General features: G+C 41.7%; 1 protein-coding gene across 1 annotated transcript in view; it reads left to right on the top strand.

The window, feature by feature from the left end:
* The window catches only part of LOC130106623 (R3H domain-containing protein 2), a 142,545-nt gene that overhangs the window by 55,682 nt on the left and 63,095 nt on the right, over positions 1-23,768 (top strand). Inside the window, exons 3-11 of the mRNA XM_056272804.1 lie at positions 11,463-11,634; positions 12,601-12,757; positions 12,898-13,116; positions 13,251-13,292; positions 17,295-17,381; positions 18,346-18,463; positions 21,278-21,356; positions 21,809-21,868; positions 22,692-22,832. Of these exons, the coding sequence (XP_056128779.1) occupies positions 12,958-13,116; positions 13,251-13,292; positions 17,295-17,381; positions 18,346-18,463; positions 21,278-21,356; positions 21,809-21,868; positions 22,692-22,832 (686 nt within the window). The 5' untranslated portion in view covers positions 11,463-11,634; positions 12,601-12,757; positions 12,898-12,957. The remainder of the gene's footprint in view (positions 1-11,462; positions 11,635-12,600; positions 12,758-12,897; positions 13,117-13,250; positions 13,293-17,294; positions 17,382-18,345; positions 18,464-21,277; positions 21,357-21,808; positions 21,869-22,691; positions 22,833-23,768) is intronic.

Genomic DNA, 23,768 nt, shown 5'->3' with positions numbered 1-23,768 from the left:
GCAAGAAGGTCCTGGGTTCGATTACCGAGGTAGTCCAACCTTGGTGGATCATCCCGGGTCGTCCTCTGTGTGGAGTTTGCATGTTCTCCCTGTGTCTGAGTCTGTTTTCTCCGGGGACTCCGATTTCCTCCCACAGTCCAAAGACATCTAAGTCAGGTGAATTGGCCGTACTAAATTGTCCCTAGGTATGAATGCGTGTGTGGGGGGGGGGGGGCTGTGATGGCCTGGTGGCCTGACCAGGGTGTCTCCCCGCCTGCCGCCCAATGACTGCTGGAATAGGCTCCAGTATCCCCACGACACTGAGAGCAGGATGAGCGGTTCAGATAATGGATGGATGGATTATTATATGATCTTAATTTTTGTGAAATTTTTAAATTGTTTTAGGATTATTGGAGATCTAAGACAATTTTCTTTTTCTTAGTGGTTGGAGGTAGAAAAGGCCCAAATTAGGGTGTTTTGCCAGCAATGCGCATACAATTCCACAGCTAGCATTAAAAGAGCTATATAGGAGTTTGAAGAAGAGGTAAGAGAGATCTGGAAGATGTCTGTCTCACAAACTGATCAGCAGAATAATGACTCCTTATACTGTAAAAGACAGCAGCTGAACTGCTTCCTGCAAGAGAGAGCAAAAGGAGCTTTAGTCAGAGCACGCTTCACCACACCCCAGGACATGGATGCACCAACCACTTTCGTCTTTAATTTAGAGAAGTCAATAGTTCAAAAAACCAAATGATGTGTCTTCAGCTCCCTGGTGAAAAGGTGACCACAGATTCAGCTGAGATGAGGAAACATGCAGTGGTCTTGTACACAGACTTGTTCAGGGCAGACAGCTGTGATGTGGACTCTACTGCAGAGCTTCTACAGGGCCTTCCTCAGCTGAGTCCAGAAGAACAGGATACATTGAACTTGGACATGACTCTGGATGAACTGACTGCTGCTGTGTCTCAGATGGCATCTAGCAAGGGTCCAGGAATCAATGGCTTACCATCTAACTTTTTTAAACACTTCTGGAGTGTTTTGGGTCAGCATCTTCTGGACATTTTTAAAACTTTTAAAAAAGGGACACTTCCAGCTTCCTGTAGGCATGCAATTCTCTGTTGCCTAAGAAGGGCAATTTAGCCCTTTTAAGACACTGGAGACCAGTAGCTCTTATGTACAACTATACAATTCTCTCCTAAATTTTATCAAACAGACTGAAAATATTTATTGAGCTGTTGATTGGTGCAGATCAGTCTTATTATTCAGACAGAACTATGCTCGATAATTTATTTTTAATGAGAGATGTTTGATATATGTAAATTATATAATATAAATGTTGGTATTATTATACTATTTATTTTGTTGACCAAGAGAAGGCTTTTGACCATGTTAATCATGGTTTTCTTTTCTTTACCTTGCAGGCCTTTGGTGTTGGGGAGGGGTTCCTGTCCTGGATAAAGCTGTTGTATAGTGGTGCTTTTTGTGTAGTGAAGGTGGGGGGAGGGTTAAACTGTCCTGTGCTGGTTAGAGAGGGATCAGGCAGGGCTGCCATTGAGCCTCTCCTGTGTAGGTTGAAGAGCAGGCTGAGGGGTCTCTCTCTGCTAGAGCTAGCTCAACACCCTTCTGTTGTTTTATCAGCATATGCTGATGATATTCATGTTTGACCAGGGAGAGGGAGATATCCCAGAATTAAAACAAAGCCTGGTCCTATATGAAAAGTCTTCTTCAGCCAAGATTAACTGGGGAAAAAGTGAGGCTTGTTTGGTGAGTCAGTGGGGCTTGGGGAGCACTCCTGGTCTTCCTGGTAACCTTAGGTGGGGAGAAAGAGGTATTAAAATCCTAGGAGTATATTTAGGAAGTGAGGTGTTTTAGAGGCATAACTGGGAGGGAGTGCTGGAGAAGGTGGAAGCCAAGTTGTCTAAATGGAAATGGTTGCTACCCCAGCTGTCCTACAGGGGAAGAGCTCTGATAGTTAATAACCTGGTTGCCTCATCTCTGTGGCACAGACTCATTGTTTTAGTGCCACCACCAGGCCTTGTGGAAATATGTAAAAGCTCCTGGTGAATTTTTTCTGGTCTGGTCAGCACTGACTGAAAGCGTTGGCCCTGTATCTTCCTGTGGCAGAGGGAGGAAGAGGACTTATAGGCATTCTATCCAGAACTGCAGCCTTCAGACTACAGATGGCACAGAGGCTGCTGTATGGCTGCGGTCACTGCTGGTTGACTCCTGTTCGGCTGCTTCTTAGGAAAGCTGACTGGTTTGAGTTGGATAAACAGCTTTTTCTGCTGAGATCATCTGAAGCTGACCTGACTGGACTTACACCTTTTTACAACTTGTGGTTGAAGCCTGGCAGATGCTGAAGATCACATGAAATCCTGACCCATAGACCAGGAATGTGGCTTTTTGAGGAGCTGCTGTTTTATAATGACTTCCTTGCAAATGCCACCTTTTCCTCTGCTACAGTAAGGACTAAGTTTGTTGAGGCTGGCATTACTAAACTGGGCCATCTTACGAAAACGTTAAGAGACTTAGTGACATCATCAACATCAGGTCCTCCAGAGTGCTGAAGAGGGTTGTGGAGGAAGTCTGGCAGTCCCTGTCTGGCCCACTGAGAACGTTTGCCGAAAATTGTGCTCTAGCTGACCAATGGAACGATGACAAGGAGTACATTTTTTCCCCTGATTGTTGGTCCTGCTGTCGAGGCATGGCGAGGGGGGAGTTAATTGCTTCTTTCCCTGAGTACACCAGTGCTGGCTAGTTTCAGCTCTTGAGGGAGGAAGCAGTTTTATTACAGCTGTGTGAATGTACTTGACCTTTGCTCTGGCTGAAGTTAAGGAGTCGAGGTGGACTGAGGTTTTTGCTTCAGATTGTACCCCTAAAGGCAGGTGGGAGGGTCCTGTATAAGCTTCCTGTTTGAGAAACAGATGGCTGACCTCCAGTGGAGGATAATACATGGAGCAATAGCCACGAACAGACACAGAACTCACCTGGATCCAAGCACTGGGGAGGAATGTCCTTTCTGTACACAAAGGGAAACAGAGTATTTAGTGGTCTCGTCCTCAATTAGTGGGCTTACTTAGAGTACTGCAGGAATGGGTGGAAGCTTTGAGAGAGGGATTCTCTGTCCCCTTGTTTATTTTTGGGCCTAAATATGCAGTATGAAAAAGACTTCTTTTAGTCCTCGTCATTTGTTTGTTGTTATTTAGAACTGCTAAGCTAGCGATCTGGAAGACAAGGAAGAATAAGATGTTGGGTCAGGGCTGGACTGATGTGGTGCAATCTGAAGGGTTTGGTGGCGGCTTGTCTGAGGATAGAGCATGCTTTCTACACTCTGACCAGTAATCTGGACTCTTTCAGGGCTCTGTGGGGGATCAGACAGGTTTTATGTTCACTTAAGGAAGAGGGTTCACTTGTTCTTAATTTCTAATTTATTATGGTTGTGTGTGTGTGTGTGTGTGTGGGTGTGTGTGTGTGGGTGTGTGTGTGTGTGTGGATGCGGGACTGTATGTGACGGAAGTTTTGTTTTTGTGTAATTTGATGGAGCCACAGTAATGATGCCTGAGATTTTGTTTTTTAGCTTACCAGTTAATGTTGACATGATGGGAATGGAGGATTTTTATAATGTGATGTAAATAAAACTCCACAGACAATATTGGGATTTTTTGGGGGGACACTTGCGCACCAACACAATCCAAGGGAATTTCTGTGCCTAGGATTATGAAACATGAACAGGCAATACCAATAACCCACAATTTTAGTTGGTGTGAAAGAGCTATTACTGTGTCATTATAACAAACTGTGTACTCTTAAATCTGTTTGTGCCAGCCGCTTTTCACAATTGCAAGAGACGTTCCTTGGTAATGGGGACCATAGAACACGTCTGTCTGCCGGTAGCACAAGTGAAGTTTTGTGCACTGATTTTATGTAGTAGCATTTATGGAGCAGCATGGTTTTTAGTTTAATTTGTTTTGACAATTAGCTTAAACTTCAAGTACTTGTATTTACAGCAGTCATCAAGGACGGTAAAGAGTTCGCTCCAGTTACTGTCATTGATATAAAGAGTGAAAAGTGAGCAGAGATAGCAAGAACATTTCATTTACAGTTAAATTACATTTCCATAAAAAGGAACATTGAGATTGATTAAAAAAAAAAAGTCATTCAAATCAAGATTACTCTGAAATCTGACCTAAAAACCATCTCTTGCCATTGAATTTGATTAGGTTTACTGCTGTTAATTGCTGCTGTGAATAAGGAGGATCATGACCTGGCTTGGATCTGAAAAATGGAGGGCGTTAATCTGATAATCTTGCTCAAATCAAGTGGGTATGTAACTCACCTGTCCTTGAGAAACATTAATTTAGAAATTTTGATGCCTTATAATGCATTGTGTAAGATGTTTTGCATCTTAATTGAACAATTCACTTTCCTACTGGTTGCAGTTTAAGTCTCGGAACTCTTTCTTTCCCACATGTTTGATTGGGCTGAGACCAAACACCACCCTCACTAGTTTATTCTGGGATACCTGAGGCTTTCTCTTCAGCCTCTCAGATGATTACTCAAGCCATGATTTACTGGCACAATCAAAATGGCAAAGGTCTAGACTGATTGTAGTCAGCATAATAAAAATGGCAAAGGACTAGACTGTTTGCACATAATCTGAGACAGTCTTGTTCAGATGATTAGCATTTCTGGCTAGAAATGTAGTCCTGGCCATTTGCCTTCGTCATAAGCTTTGAGTCCATAACTTTCCCTATCTAAATTATGATCCAGAGTGCAGCCTAAATAGTTAACTGAAGACGTGGAAGGAATAACTTTGTAGCCACTGTCTGACAGTTGCAAGTTCCTTCCTCTATTCTCTCGAAGTTGATTCTAGTCCTTTTTCGAGAACATTAGGGCTGAGTCATTAGTGTACACAAAGAGCAGACAAGAACAAGCTGTTCTGAGCCTGCAAGATGATTGATACAAGATTACTATGTAAAGAAGTGGACGGCATTGAAAATCATTCAGAAATGTGCAGGTTAAAAATGAATTAATTCAGAATGTTTCAAGTTTGGGAATCATTTTGAGGGGTAGCACTTAACATAGATGAGGTTTGAGTTGAAGTCTATAATGATAGTGGTTACTATGTGACTGCAAGTATTATAGGATTCTCCCAGAGAGTACAACCTTTTGGACCAAATTATGGACTGCTGGAACACATTCATTACCAAGTGTAAAATATAGGCACCATTGAAACTGAATTAGGATCCTTATTTTTATTTTGGCAAGAACTCATGCCAAATGATAGGAAATATCATTTGGCATGAGTTCTTGTGCAAAGTATCTTTAGAAGTAAATGTTTATAATCTGGGAGATTAAAAAAAATATTGGACAGGACCTTTGGGAGTTTAACAGTCAGAAAAAAAAACCTAATTTCAATGGAGCCTTTCTCTCCTCGCAGCTACCATGCATTAGAATTCCTTTCATTTCTGTGGCTTGCCCTGCTTCTAACTATTGCAAAGACCCTGACCTAGCTTGACCTGGATCGGCTAAATTTGACAGCAAGACCCATACCTGCACCAAATACCATCCCAGACTAGCCCACTCTCTGAGAGTTTTACACCCATGCCAATACACACGCTGACGCACACAATTGGGAAATTAGGGATGGGTAAAATGAATTGAAGCCTCGCTTTGATCATAGAGATATTACAATCAATCTTGGTTCTTTTTCCCCTTCTTTGTGTTAATAGGCTACTGAAAATAATGTTGATTAAAGTACTAACCATTTATATCTTCAAGAAGCTTAGATCTTGAACTTCCTTGCCATGTACTGAATAGCATGTGGTAAAATAAAAAGGTTTGTAAAATTGTGATTTTTTTTTTTTTTTTTAACTCAGGCTGCTTTGTGCCTAATGGCAGTGACACTGAAACGGAGATGTGTGGCGATCAAGCTTGCAGTTTAGTGTTCTGGTATTCTAGTTTAGAGCAGTCATAACTTGGTGGCACTTTAGTTTGTGTATGCTTAAGCTATAGCTTGGTGAGCATTCACTTTAAATGTTTCGCAGCATGCACTGCCACAGCATTAAAAATGTACTGTGGAGAAATGCGAGACTACTGATGCTGTGAAACCTCATTAATGTTATGTTTCAATCAGATATTCCAACTGGAACTTTTTTGTATTTAACGTTCTCACAAATGCAATTTTTCATATAAATTGGTGGCAATTTTTTAACTTAATACTGCTGAATAGGCTACTTACGTCTAGTCTGCCCAACGCATTGACTAGACATCTGGCTATACCATGTAGTCAGTGTTAGCCAGACTTAGAACTGCATTAATGGTTGTAAGTCTGTGCATCTAAAAAAGACTGTGCATCTAAAAAAAAGGAATATGTATCTTAATCAATTTGAATTGACGTTTGTGCTATTCATTGATCCGTGAAGAAATGTGAAAATGCCCAATCCTAACAGAAACCCGAGCAAACACAACTACAGAGGCAAACACACAAATACATGTTTGCACACACACACACACGCACAGGCTGTGTGTTGTGTGGCAACCTGACTCAGTGGGTAGAGAAATGTCTGAGTCATCGAGCTATACCTGAACCCATAGATGAACTTGTCATTAATGCATGGCAATGCGCTTAAATTCCAGTTTAAGCGCATATAGTTTTACTCTGTGAGCCTACCCCATAATAATCACATCACCATGCGACAGTCTTATGCTAATTTCAACCAGCTGATTGACAGCTTTAGTTCCCAGTGGAGTCACAGCAATAGGCAGGATCTGCATTAAACGTTCTTCATGCTTCAAATAAACTAGTTTGTTGGACTCTTCTGCCCATGTTGGGCAGCAAAGTCATTCATACCTTTTCCGAATGCCTAAAGTCGAAGGTGGGGCAAGAAGCTGTGTTACAGAGAGGGATGGATTTATAAACAGCAAATCTTAGTAACTGAAGTGCAAAGAATCAAATGCGAATAGAGGCGAGCACTCAAGAGCTTTGTCCTCAAAGCTGTTCATGGTTAGCGATGTGTAGTCAACATGACAGCAAAAGTGGTAGTGTGAACAGATAGAATTTGTAGACCACTTAGAACCCTGCCCATTTTCAAACCTGAAGCACACCTGGCTTATTGTAGCAGGTCCTAGGCGTAGATGTCAGAATGTTTGTACTGGAAAATTGCACAAAAAAAACAAAAACAAAACACATGCAGACCCCTCCCTTAATTTGAAAGTCAGACAGGAGCTTTTTTTTTTTTTTTTTTTTTTTTGGTGTGGATTCCCCCCCCCCTTTTCCCCCCAATTGTATCTGGCCAATTACCCCCATTCTTCCGAGCTGTCCTGGTCGCTGCTCCACCCTCTCTGTCGATCCAGGAAGTGCTGCAGACTACCACATGCCTCCTCCGATACATATGGAGTCACCAGTCGCTTCTTTTCACCTGACAGGGAGGAGTTTCACCAGGGGGACATAGCACATGGAAGGGTCATGCTATTCCCCCCAGTTCCTTCTCCCCCCCTGAAGAGATGCTCCGACTGACCAGAGGAGGCGCTAGTACAGCGACCAGGACACATGCCCACATTTGGCTTCCCACCTGCAGACATGGCCAATTGTGTCTGTAGGGATGCCCGACCAAGCCGGAGGTAACGGGGATTTGAACCAGTGATCTCCGTGTTGGTAGAGACGGGTCCATCCATCTGTCCCTGGATTTGCCACTGCGCTGTGCTGCAGGATAGATGAGATGAGCAGAGGGATATGCTTTCTGACACTAGCCAACATTACGAAAAGTGTTTCATTTGAAGCGTTTAGCAGACCTTAATGCTAGCGCAGGTTTGATGCTCTGACAAGTGTGCTGGCAGCTCTTCCCTGATCTTTGTGAGTGGGGAAAAGTTGTGTATCTGTGTGCTTGTGCCAAAGTCATCTTTGTGGAGCGCAAATTCACCTTGAAGGTGTTTGTGGGGGGTTTTTTTCTACCCCATTACAGAAAATTGTTTCAGTGATGTCAGATGTCAGTGACACTAAGTGTATGAACAAGAGGGGACTAATATGTGATGACGATGGGTGCTATCTTACTCAACAACAGCTGTCATGGCTGAAGTTAGAAGAAATTAAATGGTTTCATTGTGAATGAGTTGCTTGTAACAGATTCAGAATTGGCCTAGGTCTTGGTCACTGTATTTGTTGGTGTGTGCGTGAGAGAGGGCAAGATCATTTTCTGTTCCCCTTTCCATGTGTGTGGTTAGGTATGTTCAGCCACTATTTGTGTGAGTTTATATGTTAATAGTACCTTCTTTTTTTTCTTTTTTTTTCTCTTGAGATGGCTTGAGCTCAGATTCTGTTGGATTGTCAGCTGGATACCGTTTTTATTTTCAGGTTCTCTCTTGCCCAGTTCCTCCTGCCATGCTCTGATTCCATCGTTCTCAACATCCCTCTTGCACTCAGTTCATCACAATCCACATATTTATTTTTTAATATCATCTCTTCTTCCTGCCCTTCTCACTGGTGCTCACTCGACGCAAATGGCAGCAGCTGAGAATGACGTTGCTGTCTCCTTGGCAACCCTGTGCGCCTGTGGGGGGGAGTAGGTGAGAGAGTGAGCGAGAGAGAGACTAAGGCTGGTTCATTCATAAGTCCCCCCATTCGCGGCTCTCATTCACTATTTGTGTGTGTGTGTGTGTGTGTGTGTGTGTGTGTGTGTGTGTGTGTGTGTGTTTTCTCCCAGCCCTCTCTGCCATATTGTGGTTGCAGTGCCACTCAGCTGTTTGACACTTCAGGCTACAGCAAATAACTGCAGGTGTCTTTTTCTTTCTTGTTTTTTTTAATGAAGATATTTTTGCATATTGGTATATGTTCAGCAAATATTTTAGTGCGTGCTTTTAGATGTGCAGGTTTTGCAAAGGGTCTGAGTCAAGCGTCCTTATCTGTGCAGATAGATTATCTGTGTTAATTACTGTCATGGTATACAGTCTGGCAAGCGTGTAAAGATGTCTCTAGAGTGTTGTTGGGGTGTGTGGTCATGGTCCTGGTCATAGATGCAAGACTGTGATGCTGCTTCTGCTGCTGGTCCTGATGACGCCCTTCCTGCTGCACTGCCCGGGTCTCCCCCATACTGGGAATCCCTGCCTCCTCCCTCTGCTCATCTCATCTATCCTGCAGCACAGCACAGTGGCAAATCCAGGGACAGATGGATGGACAGACACACATGCGCGTACTTGCGTGCGTGCTTGTGCTTTCTGTCCCATGTTCGAATAGTATTGATGCAGATTCCAAATGCTTGCCTGCTCTTTCTCTGCCCATTTTATTTTTCTTTAACTCAGTTTACAAAAATAGCTTTCATGTGCACATAGACTAACAGAATCAGCATTTACACATGCAACATCTTTACTGGTCTCTTTTTTCATCTTTCTCCCATCACAAACAACTGTACACAAAATCCCCCATCCATTCAGTTGTGAATCCTGTGATACCGGAGGAAATAAGCTAGGACAGATGGAATATTTCTGAACTGTGTTTCTGTGTGCGTGTGTGCATGTGCCAAAGTCGTCACTCTGGAGCCCAGATTCACCCTGAAGGTGTTTGTGGTTCCCTGCCCCCCGCACATACAGAAAAGCTGTTTCAGTGATGTCAGTGACACTAAGAGTGTGCGAGCGAGAGGAGACCAGTAGATGATTGCTGTAATTAACGATGTTGCTTGTTGGTTAGGAGGGGAGGGTGCAGAACTCAAGCTGTTCTTTCTGATTGGAGGAAGTTTAATTAAGAGGAATTTGTAATTGCAGACTGGGGGTAGAGGGGCGGAAAAGCAGTGGAGTTTGACTCCCGGCAGCTAATCCTGTCTGTCCTTTCTAGTCCTTATCACTGTTTTCCTCTGCAGTTCTTTATTTAATTTGTAATGTATATCATAAAGTGGGCCATTACTTTATTCAAAGGATAAGTTTTCTTTCTTTAATCTAGACCTCATAACATTGTTGGGTATCATGAAGAATTGTACAGACTAAAACTGATTGCTTAATGGGACAAGTCTATGTCACAGGAAGGGTTTGAGATGGAGGCGGAGGCAAGTTTAGGTGGTTAACACAGGCTTTATTTAATACTGTCTCTCGCAGGACCAGTGCGCTCTGGTATCAGCCATATTTTCGCTCTCCCCTGTCAGCATGTGACTCCCCTTTCCTCCGTCCCTCTGCTTTCAGCTCTGTTTCCACCGATTCCTCCATGTGTGTCAGTCTTTGGACCTAGCTTCATTGCAGAATATAAAGAGCAGGTTCTTAGTCTGGCACATCAGAGGCTGACCATTAATCAGCCTCACTATTGCGTCTGCGCCCCCGCAACTCACGCCCCCTCTCTCTCTGCTTGCAGCTGAGGCTAAACCACACCCCACTACCACACTTAAGTACTGAGAAACTTACTACTTTGATTAATCTTTTTTTGGGCTACAGTTCAGTTCAATGTGACAATTTTTAATGCCTTCAAAAACTGAAATTTTTCCTCTTCGAAAACAAGCTCAGTACAGTCACACATCTTAATTTTTGTAAAAAAAATAAATAAATGTTGCACACCATGCTTTCTGTTAAGTTAAAATGACTTCATGTTGCACTTTGGCAAATAAGTTTTCCTTCCTCCATCTGCACAAGTCTCTGTAATTATGTCATTGTAACTAATGCCATGGGACTGCTGGGCTGCTTCCTGCTCTAAAGTTCAGAAGTTTACAAATAGTTGGGATCTTCCATATCAGCTGCAAAAAGCTGTTCTAAATCATATTGGGGGGGGTTTTTTCTCTCCTATTCAAGCCATAGTCATCTGAATGTACAAAATAAATGATGATATGGCTGAATTGTTGGATGTTTTCCAAAAGGAGATATAGCCCATTATGGTTTTTGGAAGCTTGGATGATTTTGGACTGTGCTGAATGAAGCCCAGTGAGAAATTTAAGCAAATTGTAATTTTCTCAATACTTAGTCGATCAGTGAAGTTTTTATCTCTACGATTCTTAATGATGACCAGTGTTTTAAAGAGGTTTCGGTTCAAAAATGGTACATTGGAACATGGATACATTGCATTGCTTTTGAGATAAGTATGTTAGCCAGATGCCTGAAATGCAGACAAATCCTAGTATAATGGTGCTCATAATAATGAAAATGGGACTAATTAATGTTAATTAATGCCTTGGTTTACACTTATGCCTTATAGTCTACCAGCGGTCAGCAGAGGTTTTAACATAAAGAAAATCTGGATGAAATCAATTAATTTCCCATGCAGAAATAAGGAAATTAGTAGTGTTGTAATACTTCTTAAAGGCAGGGCAATTAAGTTCTAGATTTTTTGTAAATCAAATGAATGAAACTGGTTACAATTTTGTGGGTTCTTTGTGCCACTAGGCACTGAGCTTTAAGCAGCTCTTATTCTGCCGTCTAGAGACAGCAGCAGCGGCAGCAGCAGCAGCGATGAGTCACTCAGTTTTTGTGAGTAATGACGTCACCCGTGTCTTCCTTTTTCTCTCTGTCTCCAGGGCTCCTGACTGGAGGGCAGACCATGCTGCTGCACTGAGCCGAAGGGGGAGCGAAAAGAAGTGACCAAAAGGATAGAGCAAGGGGCCCCAGAAGAACACAGATTTGGTGGCTGGTCTGACTGTGTCCCCCTCCCCTGACTACTCGTTGGCCTTTCAGTTCTCCCTGGTTGCTGTAAATATTGCTGTCTTCATTTTGATTTTTTTTTTGTGGGGGGGGGGGGGCTCATTGTTTGTGGTTATTCATTTGATCTTGTTGTTCTTTATGGGAAATTTAAAGGGGGGTTGGATCATACCATAGAATTTGTCATGATCACAATTGTGTTTTAATTTCAACACCACCAAATAACATTGGTTTCTTGTCTTCGGCCCAATTATTAGGTTTGGAACTAAACAGGACAGACTTTGCTCCCCAACAGCATTCTGTTACTTTGGTATTCAGAGGTGATAATATTATTGTCTAAAATATTTTTTAGTAAGTGAGCTGCTAAAGTAATTGCAAACTGCATCCTTTTTAAAAGCGCTACTGTACAAGATTATGGCCTTGATCTGGCTTTCATTCATTTCAGAGACTCTTAAGTTGTACTGGAAGGATAATTGGTTTCTAATCATTTCTAAATTGGTTCATTGTTGTTCGATATTTAGCACAATGAAATAAAATGGCCGTGCGATAGCCGTTTTAAAATGGATAATTTTTCATGCCTTGGTTAAAGGATGCCCACAGTTGACTGACGACTGTTCAACATTGAATAACCATGGCAACCAACTAACAACTAGCTAATCAAACGTATTGTAACCAAATGGGTCTCCTGAGAAGGTAGAGCACACTGAATTTACCCTTGAATGAGAGAATGATTATACATAGGTGTTTTGGTCTTTTGGGTACCAGTTTTTTTTTGTTTTTTGTTTTTTTACTATTTAGATTTCCACATTAATTAAAGTCTACACACATACAGCTGTGGTTAGCTGTATGTGTGTAGACAAGTCATATCAGTGAAGTAAATAACGTTTTCTAAAGTAAAGCAGGTGAGCCCCACCTTCACAAGCCATTGTTGTGCATTGATTTTTTTTTAATTCAATTTGAGTAAATGTTGTTCACATATTTTAAGTAGGCCTCCCTACCATGTCTTTTATCTTCCAGTCCTGAGGCCACGGCGAAGTCTTGCTATGGACTGTCCTGCCCCCCCTGCTGCAGCTCAGCCCCGTGCGCTGCTTTAGTGGGATCTTTATTCCCCAGCTTGTGCTTCCCATCCAGATCCTACTGTACAGTGAGAGCACAGATCTGAAACAAGCCACAGGTAGTCAGAACAGCAGTACCATCAACAGAATTATACATGCATGTGTCTTGCCCCTTTATTTTCAATTTATTTAATTATTTTCTATGCCTTTGCAATCGCCAGAGCCTGCCTTTTATTACTTCAACCTTTTTTCCTCCCAGCATCTGTGGGGTCCTTCAGCCCCCCTCCCCCCATTCCACCCTCTCCCCTCCCCTAAGAAGATGTCAGTGAGCCTTGCAGCGGACATCCAGCAGGAGGGGGAGAGTGGGCCACTCAATGACACCTGCAGCCGAGGTAAGGCCTCCTCTCAACCTCAAGGCACCAAGGGGGGAACTGGGGAAGGCCTGGAGCCTGAGGACAGCTCCCTGCAGGATGCACAGGTGAGAGCAGTAGGGGAGGTATGAGTGCAGCAAGGGCCAGGATGTGTTGCCAAATTATGGTAACTCTATTGACTGACAAATACCATTCTTTGTAAGATTATAAGGAACTAAAATAACAATTTTGCCATTCACAGAGACGAGCTCCCAACCATGGTCATGGCAGGAAAAGGGCCAAGGTTAGTAACAACCACATCATTCATCCCCAGTGGCGATTTAAAAAAAAAAACAACCAAAAACAAATACTGATGAATGTGAAAAATTTAATGATTGCTGAAAGATTGCGAAAATTGAATCAAGTGCAAGTCCTTTGGATAACCATTACCCGGATGAATGAGAACATTCACAGACATTGCGAAAATTGTTTTGAAAATTGTTTTGTGTAAACCAGCTTTCTATGATATACATCTTAATATTCTTAACTTTGGTCAAATAGGTTAAACACCCCTCTTATTATCAGTGTCTTGCCATAATATTCGTTATGAGGGGATTAGGGATTGGTGTAGCAAAGTGAGGCAAAGTGACCTCCTTGAGCCCAAAACGGAAAAAAATCACTAAAGCTGACTGATATTAACCTAAACCAATTGCATTCAGGAGGCCCTCTCCTATCCAAGAGAGATTCCACAAGCTTATCCTTAAATTTTTTATAGAACTCTATTGGTATTCTGTCGGAACCAGGTGCTTGTCTACTGTTGATGCTGGCTATGGCTCCCAAAAGCTCTTCCTTTGTTAGTGGGCCGTCAAGTATTATCCTTTCATCGTCTGACAGGGGCTGGAATCTTAAGTGGTCAATAAAGAGTGACTGCTCCTGCTTTTGTCCTGTGCATTCTGATTTATACAATGTTATATAATATTAAAAAAAATGTTAAAGGTGATATTTATTTCAAGCGGGTCCGATTTTGAATTGCCAGGTGTCTTGATATTAATAATTGCCCTTTCGGTCTGCATCTTTTTAATCTGCTATGCCAACAGCTTTCCTACCTTCTCTCCCTGGTCATAGTATTTTTGTTTTGTCCATAACATACCTTTAGCCACTTTATCCATTGTTAATTTATTGTATTTGGCTCTTCCTAATTTCCTTGCTCACAGATTTGGTGACCGATTTTCATTCACAACTTCAATCAAGACACCTTGAAAGAAACAGGGTTACTGCTGATTTCCAGGGGAGACAACACAATTAGAACATTGTCACACTGTCGACACCAGTGATGTGTGGCTTGGTTTTTTTTTTAATATCTGCACCCACCCGTCCCCTTATGAGAGCCAATCCGTACCACCCGACCTGCTAAAATATGCATTCATTGACCACCCGAACCTGACCCGACCCGCAAACCTCCAAATTTAGCCTAGACTACAGCTACGTAGGCAGTGTAGCACTATTTCATTTTTTGGGCTGTTTGCCTGGCATAATATATTGATTGCAAGGCATAGCCTATTGTATGTTAGCCTAATAGGCTGATACAAGTCTCCATTGTCAAGCCAAGCCAAGTCAAGTCAATTTTATTTGTATAGCCCAATATCACAAATTACAACTTTGCATCAGTGGGCTTGACAGCAATTCAACATCCTTTCCTTAGACCCTCACATTGGATAAGGAACAACTCCCTAAAAAAAAAAACCTTTAACAGGGAGAAAAATAGGCAGAAACCTCAGGGAGAGCAACAGAGGAGGGATCTGTCTCTCCCAAGATGGACAGACGTGCAATGGATGTTGTGCGTACAGAATAAAACACAATTTACAGAATACAACATTGAAAGGATAACAGAATTATAATGAAATTATAAGATATATGAAGAATATGATGAGGAGGATGCCAAGCAGTGTCCAGATGCCACCGGAACAGCCTAGCACCTGAACCAGGCGACCACCATCACCATGTCGACCTGGCAGGAGGACAGACTACACATGCACACATGGGAGACTCACTATTCACACAACACGGGAGAAGAGACAAGAAAAAACATTAGTCACACATCGGACTGAGAGAAGGATATAACATTGAAACAGGATAACAAAATTATGTGGATTTATAAGATATATAAAAAATTGTGATAAAGAGAATCCCAAGCAGTGTCCAGGTGTTGACCACCTCACCATGGAGACCTGGGAGGAGGACAGACTACACATGCACACAGGAGATTCACATCACACCATTCACATACACAGAAGAGAATGAAGATATAAGATATATGAAGAATATGATGAGGGGGATGCAAGCCGTGTCCAGATGCCACTGGAACAGCCTAGACCTGAGCCATGCGACCACCGTCACCATGTAGACCTGGCAGGAGGACAGACTACACATGCACACTGGGGAGACTCAGATTACACCATTCACATGCATGGGAGAAGAGGCAAGAAAAATCATTAGTCACACATCGGACTGAGAGAAGGATATAACATTGAAACAGGATAACAAAATTATATGGATTTATAAAATATATAAAAAAATGTGTTGAGGAGGATGCCAAGCAGTATCCAGGTGGCGATCACCGTCACCATGGAGACCTGGGAGCAGGACAGACTACACGTGCACATGGGAGAGACTCACGTCACACCATTCACATACTCAGGAGACGCGAAAGGAGAAGACATCATTCAGAGAGAGAAAAAAGACGTGAGAGACGAGAACAGTTTGCAGTTGTCAATAATATATACTCTAAAATCTCATCCGCAGAACTGTGCTTGTTAAATTCATTGAGACAGAAACCGACCTGACATGCAATAAAGGTCGTGAAGTACTCAATTAAAAGGCAACTAATTGAAGGTTAAGGCAAAAAGTCTCTGATGGCAGCAGAGGGGGCATGATTGAGGAACCAAGCTGATCCAAAAGTCACTCACCCCAACGTCCTTGTTTTGTGCTTTGAGCAAATCAACATCATAGGATAAAGGTGATCACTCAGCTGTTGTCCTTCCCCTCTCTTCGATCAGCTGGTGCAGTGTTTGGGCATCTTCCTGGCTTTGACAAACGGCCAGTTAGGATAACCACAGGGCTCTGTGGATGATCAGACAGGGCCTGTTTAATGTGGGATTTCTCCCTTCCCCGGCGGCTGTGTCTGTGGGGATGTTGTCAGCTCGGTGGTACAGCGTCCTGATGACTCCTAGTTTATGCTCCAGTGGATGATGAGAGTCAAACCTTAAGTACTGATCATTATGTATTGGTTTACGGTAAACATCAACAATCAAATGTCCCCTATCTCCAATTGCGATTTCACAGTCTAAGAAGGCTAACCTGTCATTTTTCACATCCTCTCTGGTGAACTTGATGTGGTTGTCCACAGAGTTAATGTGGTCGGTGAAATGTGGTACATCCTGAGATTTAATTTTAACCCAGATGTCGTCCACAAATCTGAACCCATGGCTAGTTGGTGTCCCTGGATAGGACGTCAGAGCCCTCTTTTCCACTTCTTCCATATACAAGTTGGCCACTATAGGTGAAACTGGGGAACCCATAGCACACCCATGCTTCTGCCTATAGTACTGCCCCCTGTATGTGAAGTACGTGGACTGAAGACACAGCTTCAGGAGCAGACACACTTGGTCAGTGTTAAGGGTGGTCCTATTGCTAAGGGTGGGGTTGTTTTGTTATTTCATATGGACTACCTCCACTGCTTTATAAACAGGAACGCATGTGAAGAGAGACATAACATCATAAGAGACCATTGTTTCATCCCCCTCCATAATGATGTCCCTCACCTTATCCACAAAATCCATAATGTTCTGAATGTGATGATCATTACTGCCTACAAATGGGTTAAGCATAGATGCAAGAAACTTTGAAATCAGAAAATTTAACATGCATAAAGACATAAACGAAAACAGAAAAAAGTACAAGAGAGCCTCGGTAGGTGTGGAGTACATGTTCAGTGGGGACTTAGACCATCTCCAAGCACTTGTCTTCACAATCACAATCATAAAACAACTAAGTACCTTTCATAACGATTATGATGGGAAGAGGCAACTTTAGGATATTGTATTGTGATTAGATCTTTATGCTTGTATAGTTGTCAGTGAGTCACTCCAAACAAACCTGAGTTTACTTATTGGCAAAAGGTGTAAAAACGACCATTTAGCTGACAACTTTGTCGTCTTTGTTCATTATATTTGTTAGAATAGTTTTAATATTTGGAGTGGTGCTGCGCTGTCACTGCAATGACGGTGTATTTCATTGTCTTTTTCAGTCCAATGCCAAGCTGAAATTGGTACGGAGTCTCGCAGTGTGTGAGGAGTCATCTGGTCCATTTTCCAGTGATGGACCCCCTGAATCGGTAAAAAAAGAATGCCTTCCTTATATACCCCGTGAAAATCCTTAAATCTAGAATCCTGAAAATTGACATGGAAACAAATGTCAGTTTTGACTTTTCATGTCACCAGTGTACTTCAGACAATAGCTCGGCAAACACTTTTGCAATCACTCATTTTAATCATAACTGCGCAGAAGGATTTTCTTGGAAAAATGACAATTTATAGCATTTGACATCTTTACTGCAGCAGCCAAATACAGAGGACGAAGGCAGTTAATGATTAATTTGGAGAAAAGACGTAACTATCAAGCAGATATGGCTGATTTAGCTCATAGAAGATCTTTACAAACTAGATATTACAAGATTCAGTCATTCTTTTGGTTTCAGCAGTGGGAATGATGCTGACGCAAGTGCACTGGCAACTTTGTCTCATTTCAAATGGATCTCTGAGATTTAGAGTAGTTGAACAGCAAGACAATTATCAGTTTCACTATAGGTGTCAGTAAGTTAATCAAAGATCTTCAGTATTTTAGGTTTAAAGTTAATCCTTTCATTGCCATTTGACACTTTCAACATTAGTCACCAACAGCTGAAAATGTTTTGTAAGAAATAACGGTCTCTTGGTACTCTTTGGTGCTGCACCTCTAAACATTTAATTCATGGACACCTCAGTGGATTTTATACTGTTTGATTGGACAGGCAGTTTATAATTTCAAAATCATGACTATAAATCCTGGAAGCTGTCTTGTTACCACAGAGACAAACAGTGTTTTAGCTGAAGCTCAATCACTAGATGCTGCTCAACCCTCAATTTAGTTGAACAACAGTTTTCAGAAGTGTTTGGTGATAAAGCATAAACTAACCATTAAGTGAACACATTAGGTTTTGTGCTGTTGTATGGCCAGCTCTGCTTGACAGATGAATGTAAAAAACTGGAAGACAAAAACCTTAACATGTTTGATTATTACATGAAATTGTGGTTTCCCAGGATATTATCCAACTTCACATCAGCTGTCCATCCGACAAGGAAGAGGACAAGTCCTCTAAGGATGAGTACGAGAATGAAGAGAAGAAGGAGAAGACTCCACGCAAGATGTTGTCACGTGGTATGACTTACAGCATGCAAAATCAGCCATGTTTCCATAAGAACTATGAGCAAATTTTTAGACAACTTTTTGAAAAGTTGAAAAAACGATTTAATTAATTCAGAAGGGGAATCAAGTGAGTTTCCATGAGCTGGTGTTTAAGCCCCATTACGCTTTTGTATTTCAGCATGTCTAAATGCGTACAAATCATGTGGGTGAAGAGAAATCATTCCCTGACTGAGTGTCAGGCTTTTATTTAGTGTTGATTTAGTTTTTCAGATGATTTTCCACACAAAATACTGCTATCATCTCAATTCAATTTATTGTCATTAAAAACAATGTGCAGGCATACACTACCGTTCAAAAGTTTGGGATCACCCAAACAATTTTGTGTTTTCCATGAAAAGTCACACTTATTCACCACCATATGTTGTGAAATGAATAGAAAATAGAGTCAAGACATTGACAAGGTTAGAAATAATGATTTGTATTTGAAACAAGATTTTTTTTACATCAAACTTTGCTTTCGTCAAAGAATCCTCCATTTGCAGCAATTACAGCATTGCAGACCTTTGGCATTCCAGCTGTTAATTTGTTGAGGTAATCTGGAGAAATTGCACCCCACGCTTCCAGAAGCAGCTCCCACAAGTTGGATTGGTTGGATGGGCACTTCTTTGAGCAGATTGAGTTTCTGGAGCATCACATTTGTGGGGTCAATTAAACGCTCAAAATGGCCAGAAAAAGAGAACTTTCATCTGAAACTCGACAGTCTATTCTTGTTCTTAGAAATGAAGGCTATTCCATGCGAGAAATTGCTAAGAAATTGAAGATTTCCTACACCGGTGTGTACTACTCCCTTCAGAGGACAGCACAAACAGGCTCTAACCAGAGTAGAAAAAGAAGTGGGAGGCCGCGTTGCACAACTGAGCAAGAAGATAAGTACATTAGAGTCTCTAGTTTGAGAAACAGACGCCTCACAGGTCCCCAACTGGCATCTTCATTAAATAGTACCTGTTAGAGCCTGTTTGTGCTGTCCTCTGAAGGGAGTAGTACACACCGGTGTAGGAAATCTTCAATTTCTTAGCAATTTCTCGCATGGAATAGCCTTCATTTCTAAGAACAAGAATAGACTGTCGAGTTTCAGATGAAAGTTCTCTTTTTCTGGCCATTTTGAGCGTTTAATTGACCCCACAAATGTGATGCTCCAGAAACTCAATCTGCTCAAAGAAGTGCCCATCCAACCAATCCAACTTGTGGGAGCTGCTTCTGGAAGCGTGGGGTGCAATTTCTCCAGATTACCTCAACAAATTAACAGCTAGAATGCCAAAGGTCTGCAATGCTGTAATTGCTGCAAATGGAGGATTCTTTGACGAAAGCAAAGTTTGATGTAAAAAAAATCTTATTTCAAATACAAATCATTATTTCTAACCTTGTCAATGTCTTGACTCTATTTTCTATTCATTTCACAACATATGGTGGTGAATAAGTGTGACTTTTCATGGAAAACACGAAATTGTTTGGGTGATCCCAAACTTTTGAACGGTAGTGTATGTTAAAAATGAAACGAGGGCTGCGGCTTCGCCAAACAGTGCAAGACAGACATAGACAAACATAGCAAACATAATGTAAGTATATACAGATGAAGACTAAAAGCTAAAGATAACACACAAAAAAAAGCCAGAGTTTAAACATATTTACAGACATTCATGGGTAGCCAGGTTTAGGTGGGCAACAGTTTGGGGAAAGAAGCTGCTTTTGAGCATGGTAGTGCGGGCTCTGAGGCACCTGTAGCGCCTCCCAGTGCGCAGGGGGGAGAACGGTCCATGATTGGGGTGGGTAGTATCTCTGCTGATGCTGAGACCCCTTCGAAGGCAGTGTTTGTGATAAATGTCTTTTATGGCTGGGAGCTGGGTGCTGGTGATATGCTGGGCCACCTTGATGACCCACTGCAGAGCTTTCTGGTCTACTGATGTGCAGTTGCTGTACCACACTGAGATGTAGCTGGTCAGGATTGCTCTCCATGATGCAGTGGTAGAAGTTGGTGAGAATTTTGGGGGATAGACGGGTGCTCCTCAGCCTTCTCACGAAATGCAGGTGTTGGGCCTTTTTCACAAGGGCCTGTGTGTTTGATGTCCAGGAAAGGTCCTCACTGATGTGGACTCCAAAGAATTTATGCATCTCTGCAGCTCCCTGTTATTTGAAAGCCATACTTGTGAGTGACACAGCCCCCTCACCCTGTTGCTCTGTCAGCTGATGTAGCCTCAAGACAAATGCAGTGTATCACCAAAATTTGCCAATTCTACAATCTGGCCAGACTGTTAACAAGTTTTTCATGTTGTCACACAAAATGTGGAGCGATGTGAAATTTATCGCACAGAATGACCATGGCTTTAGCCCCTGTACACAGGACCTCCTACCTCATAAAAAAAGTTAATACATCGAGAAAACCTTGAAATTGGTTGCCAAGGATTACTTGTTCTGTGTTTTTCTTTTTTTCTTCTTTCTGTGTCCACTGAGGACTTCAGGCCTCATTATAATATGAGAACAGAGAAATGAAATAGCTAGACAAACCATCTAGTTTGGTGGAAATTTTGGAAAATTATCCCCTGGTGTGTTTGTGTGTGTTGAGATAAATACAACTACCTGGGCCAGATTCTTGTGTACATTAACTGCTAATGTCTATCCTCAACCAGCCAGCAGGTCATAGTTAGGAGGTGGATGTCATTTTCAGAGCTATACTAAGCAGCCTCTCTTAAGTCTTTCTATTTCTCTTGCTTTTGAACACTTCTCACACCATCTTAATCACCCTCTGTCTCTCCCTCTTTCTTCCTCCAGACTCTAGTCAAGAATACACAGACTCAACGGGCATCGATGTTCATGAGTTTCTGGTCAATACACTGAAAAACAATCCCAGGTGTGACACATTGTCTAACATTGATGTAGTTTTCTTATTTGCCACTGTAGCATATTAACTGTGCTTAAAGTTCATCTCTGAGTCACAGGTAAATGTTGCACCAGTGCTATGGTTTCTGTAAGTAAAATTAATAAGGCAGGTCAAAGAGAAATTAAATTTGTGTGGCAAGGTAGGCCTCTCACATTAACAAAAGGGGAGTCCCGTCCTTTCTCAGTATAGGACTGCTATTTTGAGTTTGCCACATTGATCAGCATTAAACATTGCCCCTTCTATAAGCTTCTGTGGAGAGAGGGGGTGGGTAGAGAAGGGCTGCCCATCACCACTTTGGTTGGAAAAGCAGTCATTGCACAGCCTCTTCCCTTATGTTCTTTGCAAGATATTTATTTGTCTGCACCCTTCTCAGTAATTCTCTCTCTCTCTCTCTCGCTCTCTCTCTATGTTTGCTTCAACAGGGATCGAATGATGCTGCTCAAACTAGAACAAGATATCCTGGAGTTCATTAATGATGACAAGTGAGCCGCATTCTTAACCACCACTCACTCTTTAAATTTAGCTCCTTTAAGTCCGTCCCTTTTTATTTATAGACTGCTGTGGTAATAACATAAATATGGTAAATCCTAGAGGACATAATGGAGGTAGTTAAGGCTGACCATTCCCTACTTATATTTTAAGTGTGAGGTATTCTTGGCATGTGCTCTGTGTCCCCCTGTAGCCTGGCTGGTATCATTGCTACCCTAATGTATTCAAGAATGAGTTCAAATCTGTTTGAAATTCTTAGGAGATGATTTAGCATTAGCACTGTGGAGCTAAATAAAATTCCAATCTTTCAAATATTGATTGTTGAAACTTTTCTGGTTGGCAACATTATTTTATATAAGAATGTGATTTAATGACAAAAACGCTGCCTATTTGGAGATGAATAAAAATGACTGGAGTACAGCATTGTCGAGGCAAAAGATGGCAGGTTGTAGCAGAGAAGTTCGCAGGTGCTGTGCTTCTTTGTCTTGACTACAAATCAAGACGCACTCAACTTTTGACTATACTTGTGAACAAAATCCAAGTGTTAGCGCTCAGTTTTTTCCCCCACCATTATTATTATCATTATCCTTCTTGTTATTTAAATATTTAACATATGCTAAAAATATTGCATATTAGCAACCTATATTGTGTCATCGTCATGCAGTGCTATGAAATAATGCAAAACAGTTTGACTCAGATCCAGGGGCTACTACACAGACAATCACAACTGAATAGGGAATTTGTCATCTCTTTGGAGCCTCCATTTGGTATCTGGTAAGGTTTTCATCACCACTTGATCTTAATTACCCACTGCAGTAACCAGTACAAGAAGTTCCCTCAGATGACCTCCTATCACCGCATGCTGCTGCACCGTGTGGCTGCCTATTTTGGCATGGACCATAATGTGGACCAGACAGGCAAGGCTGTCATCATCAACAAGACTGGCAACACACGCATGTGAGTGGTTTAACCAAGGGGTTGCAAAAAGGCAAATTTCAAAAAGTATAGTTTAAAACATAATCCAAGACTTGATTGTTTTAATTGGTGTTTGGAGACCAGGCTATAAACCCTGGTGTAATAACAGCTTTTGCAAGGTAAGCAATAAACCCTCCTTCATACCAAAATCCTGGGGTGTTGGAGACCCCCTTTTCGAGCAGCTAATTAGATCCCATCTGTTTCTGGAATGCCCCCTATCGTATACACCCAGTAAATCAATGGATTTTAGTTGTATCAGTCCCTGTCGTTTCCTATTGTAATCTCCGTGTCATCATCATTTCCTTTTTTGTACTTGCTTTGTTGCCATTTTTATTACATCAGCTCCACACTTCAGCCACAGTATGGCAGGATAGCAAGAAATGTTTGCCTGCAACAATGCAAAACCATTGCCCTTTCTTTTTCTAAACTATGTGAATATGCATTTTCATTGGTTGGGTGTTTAACATAATGATAGGATTCAAAAGGAAAATGCAGTTTCAAGGAAAAGTGCTGTACAGCACCAAGGATAGATTTCTTGGGAATTTTAGCCACTGATCCTTTCACACTAAACGCCATCTCAGTAAAAACACAGGATTTTAGTTTAGTGTAAATGGTCATTTGATCACTTAGAAAATTGGATTGCGGAAACACAGGAAATAAAGATGGGAGAGAAAGACATACAGCGAAAGATCTTGAGTTGGAGATGAATCTAGTAATCTGCTATCAGGCCATGTGCCTTTATTTTTGTGCTCATTTGGTCAAGCTATTAGGACACCGATTACACAAAGTTATCTGCTGCCCTAAAAGGGTGCCATTTTTTTCCCCTGTCATTTGTAGGACTGGGTATTGTTTGGATTCTGGATCTTGCTTATTGAATCCAGTTCTTATCAAATTGCTGTTCTTACTGAATCACAGTTC

Source organism: Lampris incognitus, chromosome 2 (genome assembly GCF_029633865.1).
Source record: "Lampris incognitus isolate fLamInc1 chromosome 2, fLamInc1.hap2, whole genome shotgun sequence".
Taxonomy (NCBI): domain Eukaryota; kingdom Metazoa; phylum Chordata; class Actinopteri; order Lampriformes; family Lampridae; genus Lampris; species Lampris incognitus.
Note: the sequence above shows the minus strand (reverse complement) of the source record. Positions and strands in the feature narration are given on the sequence as shown.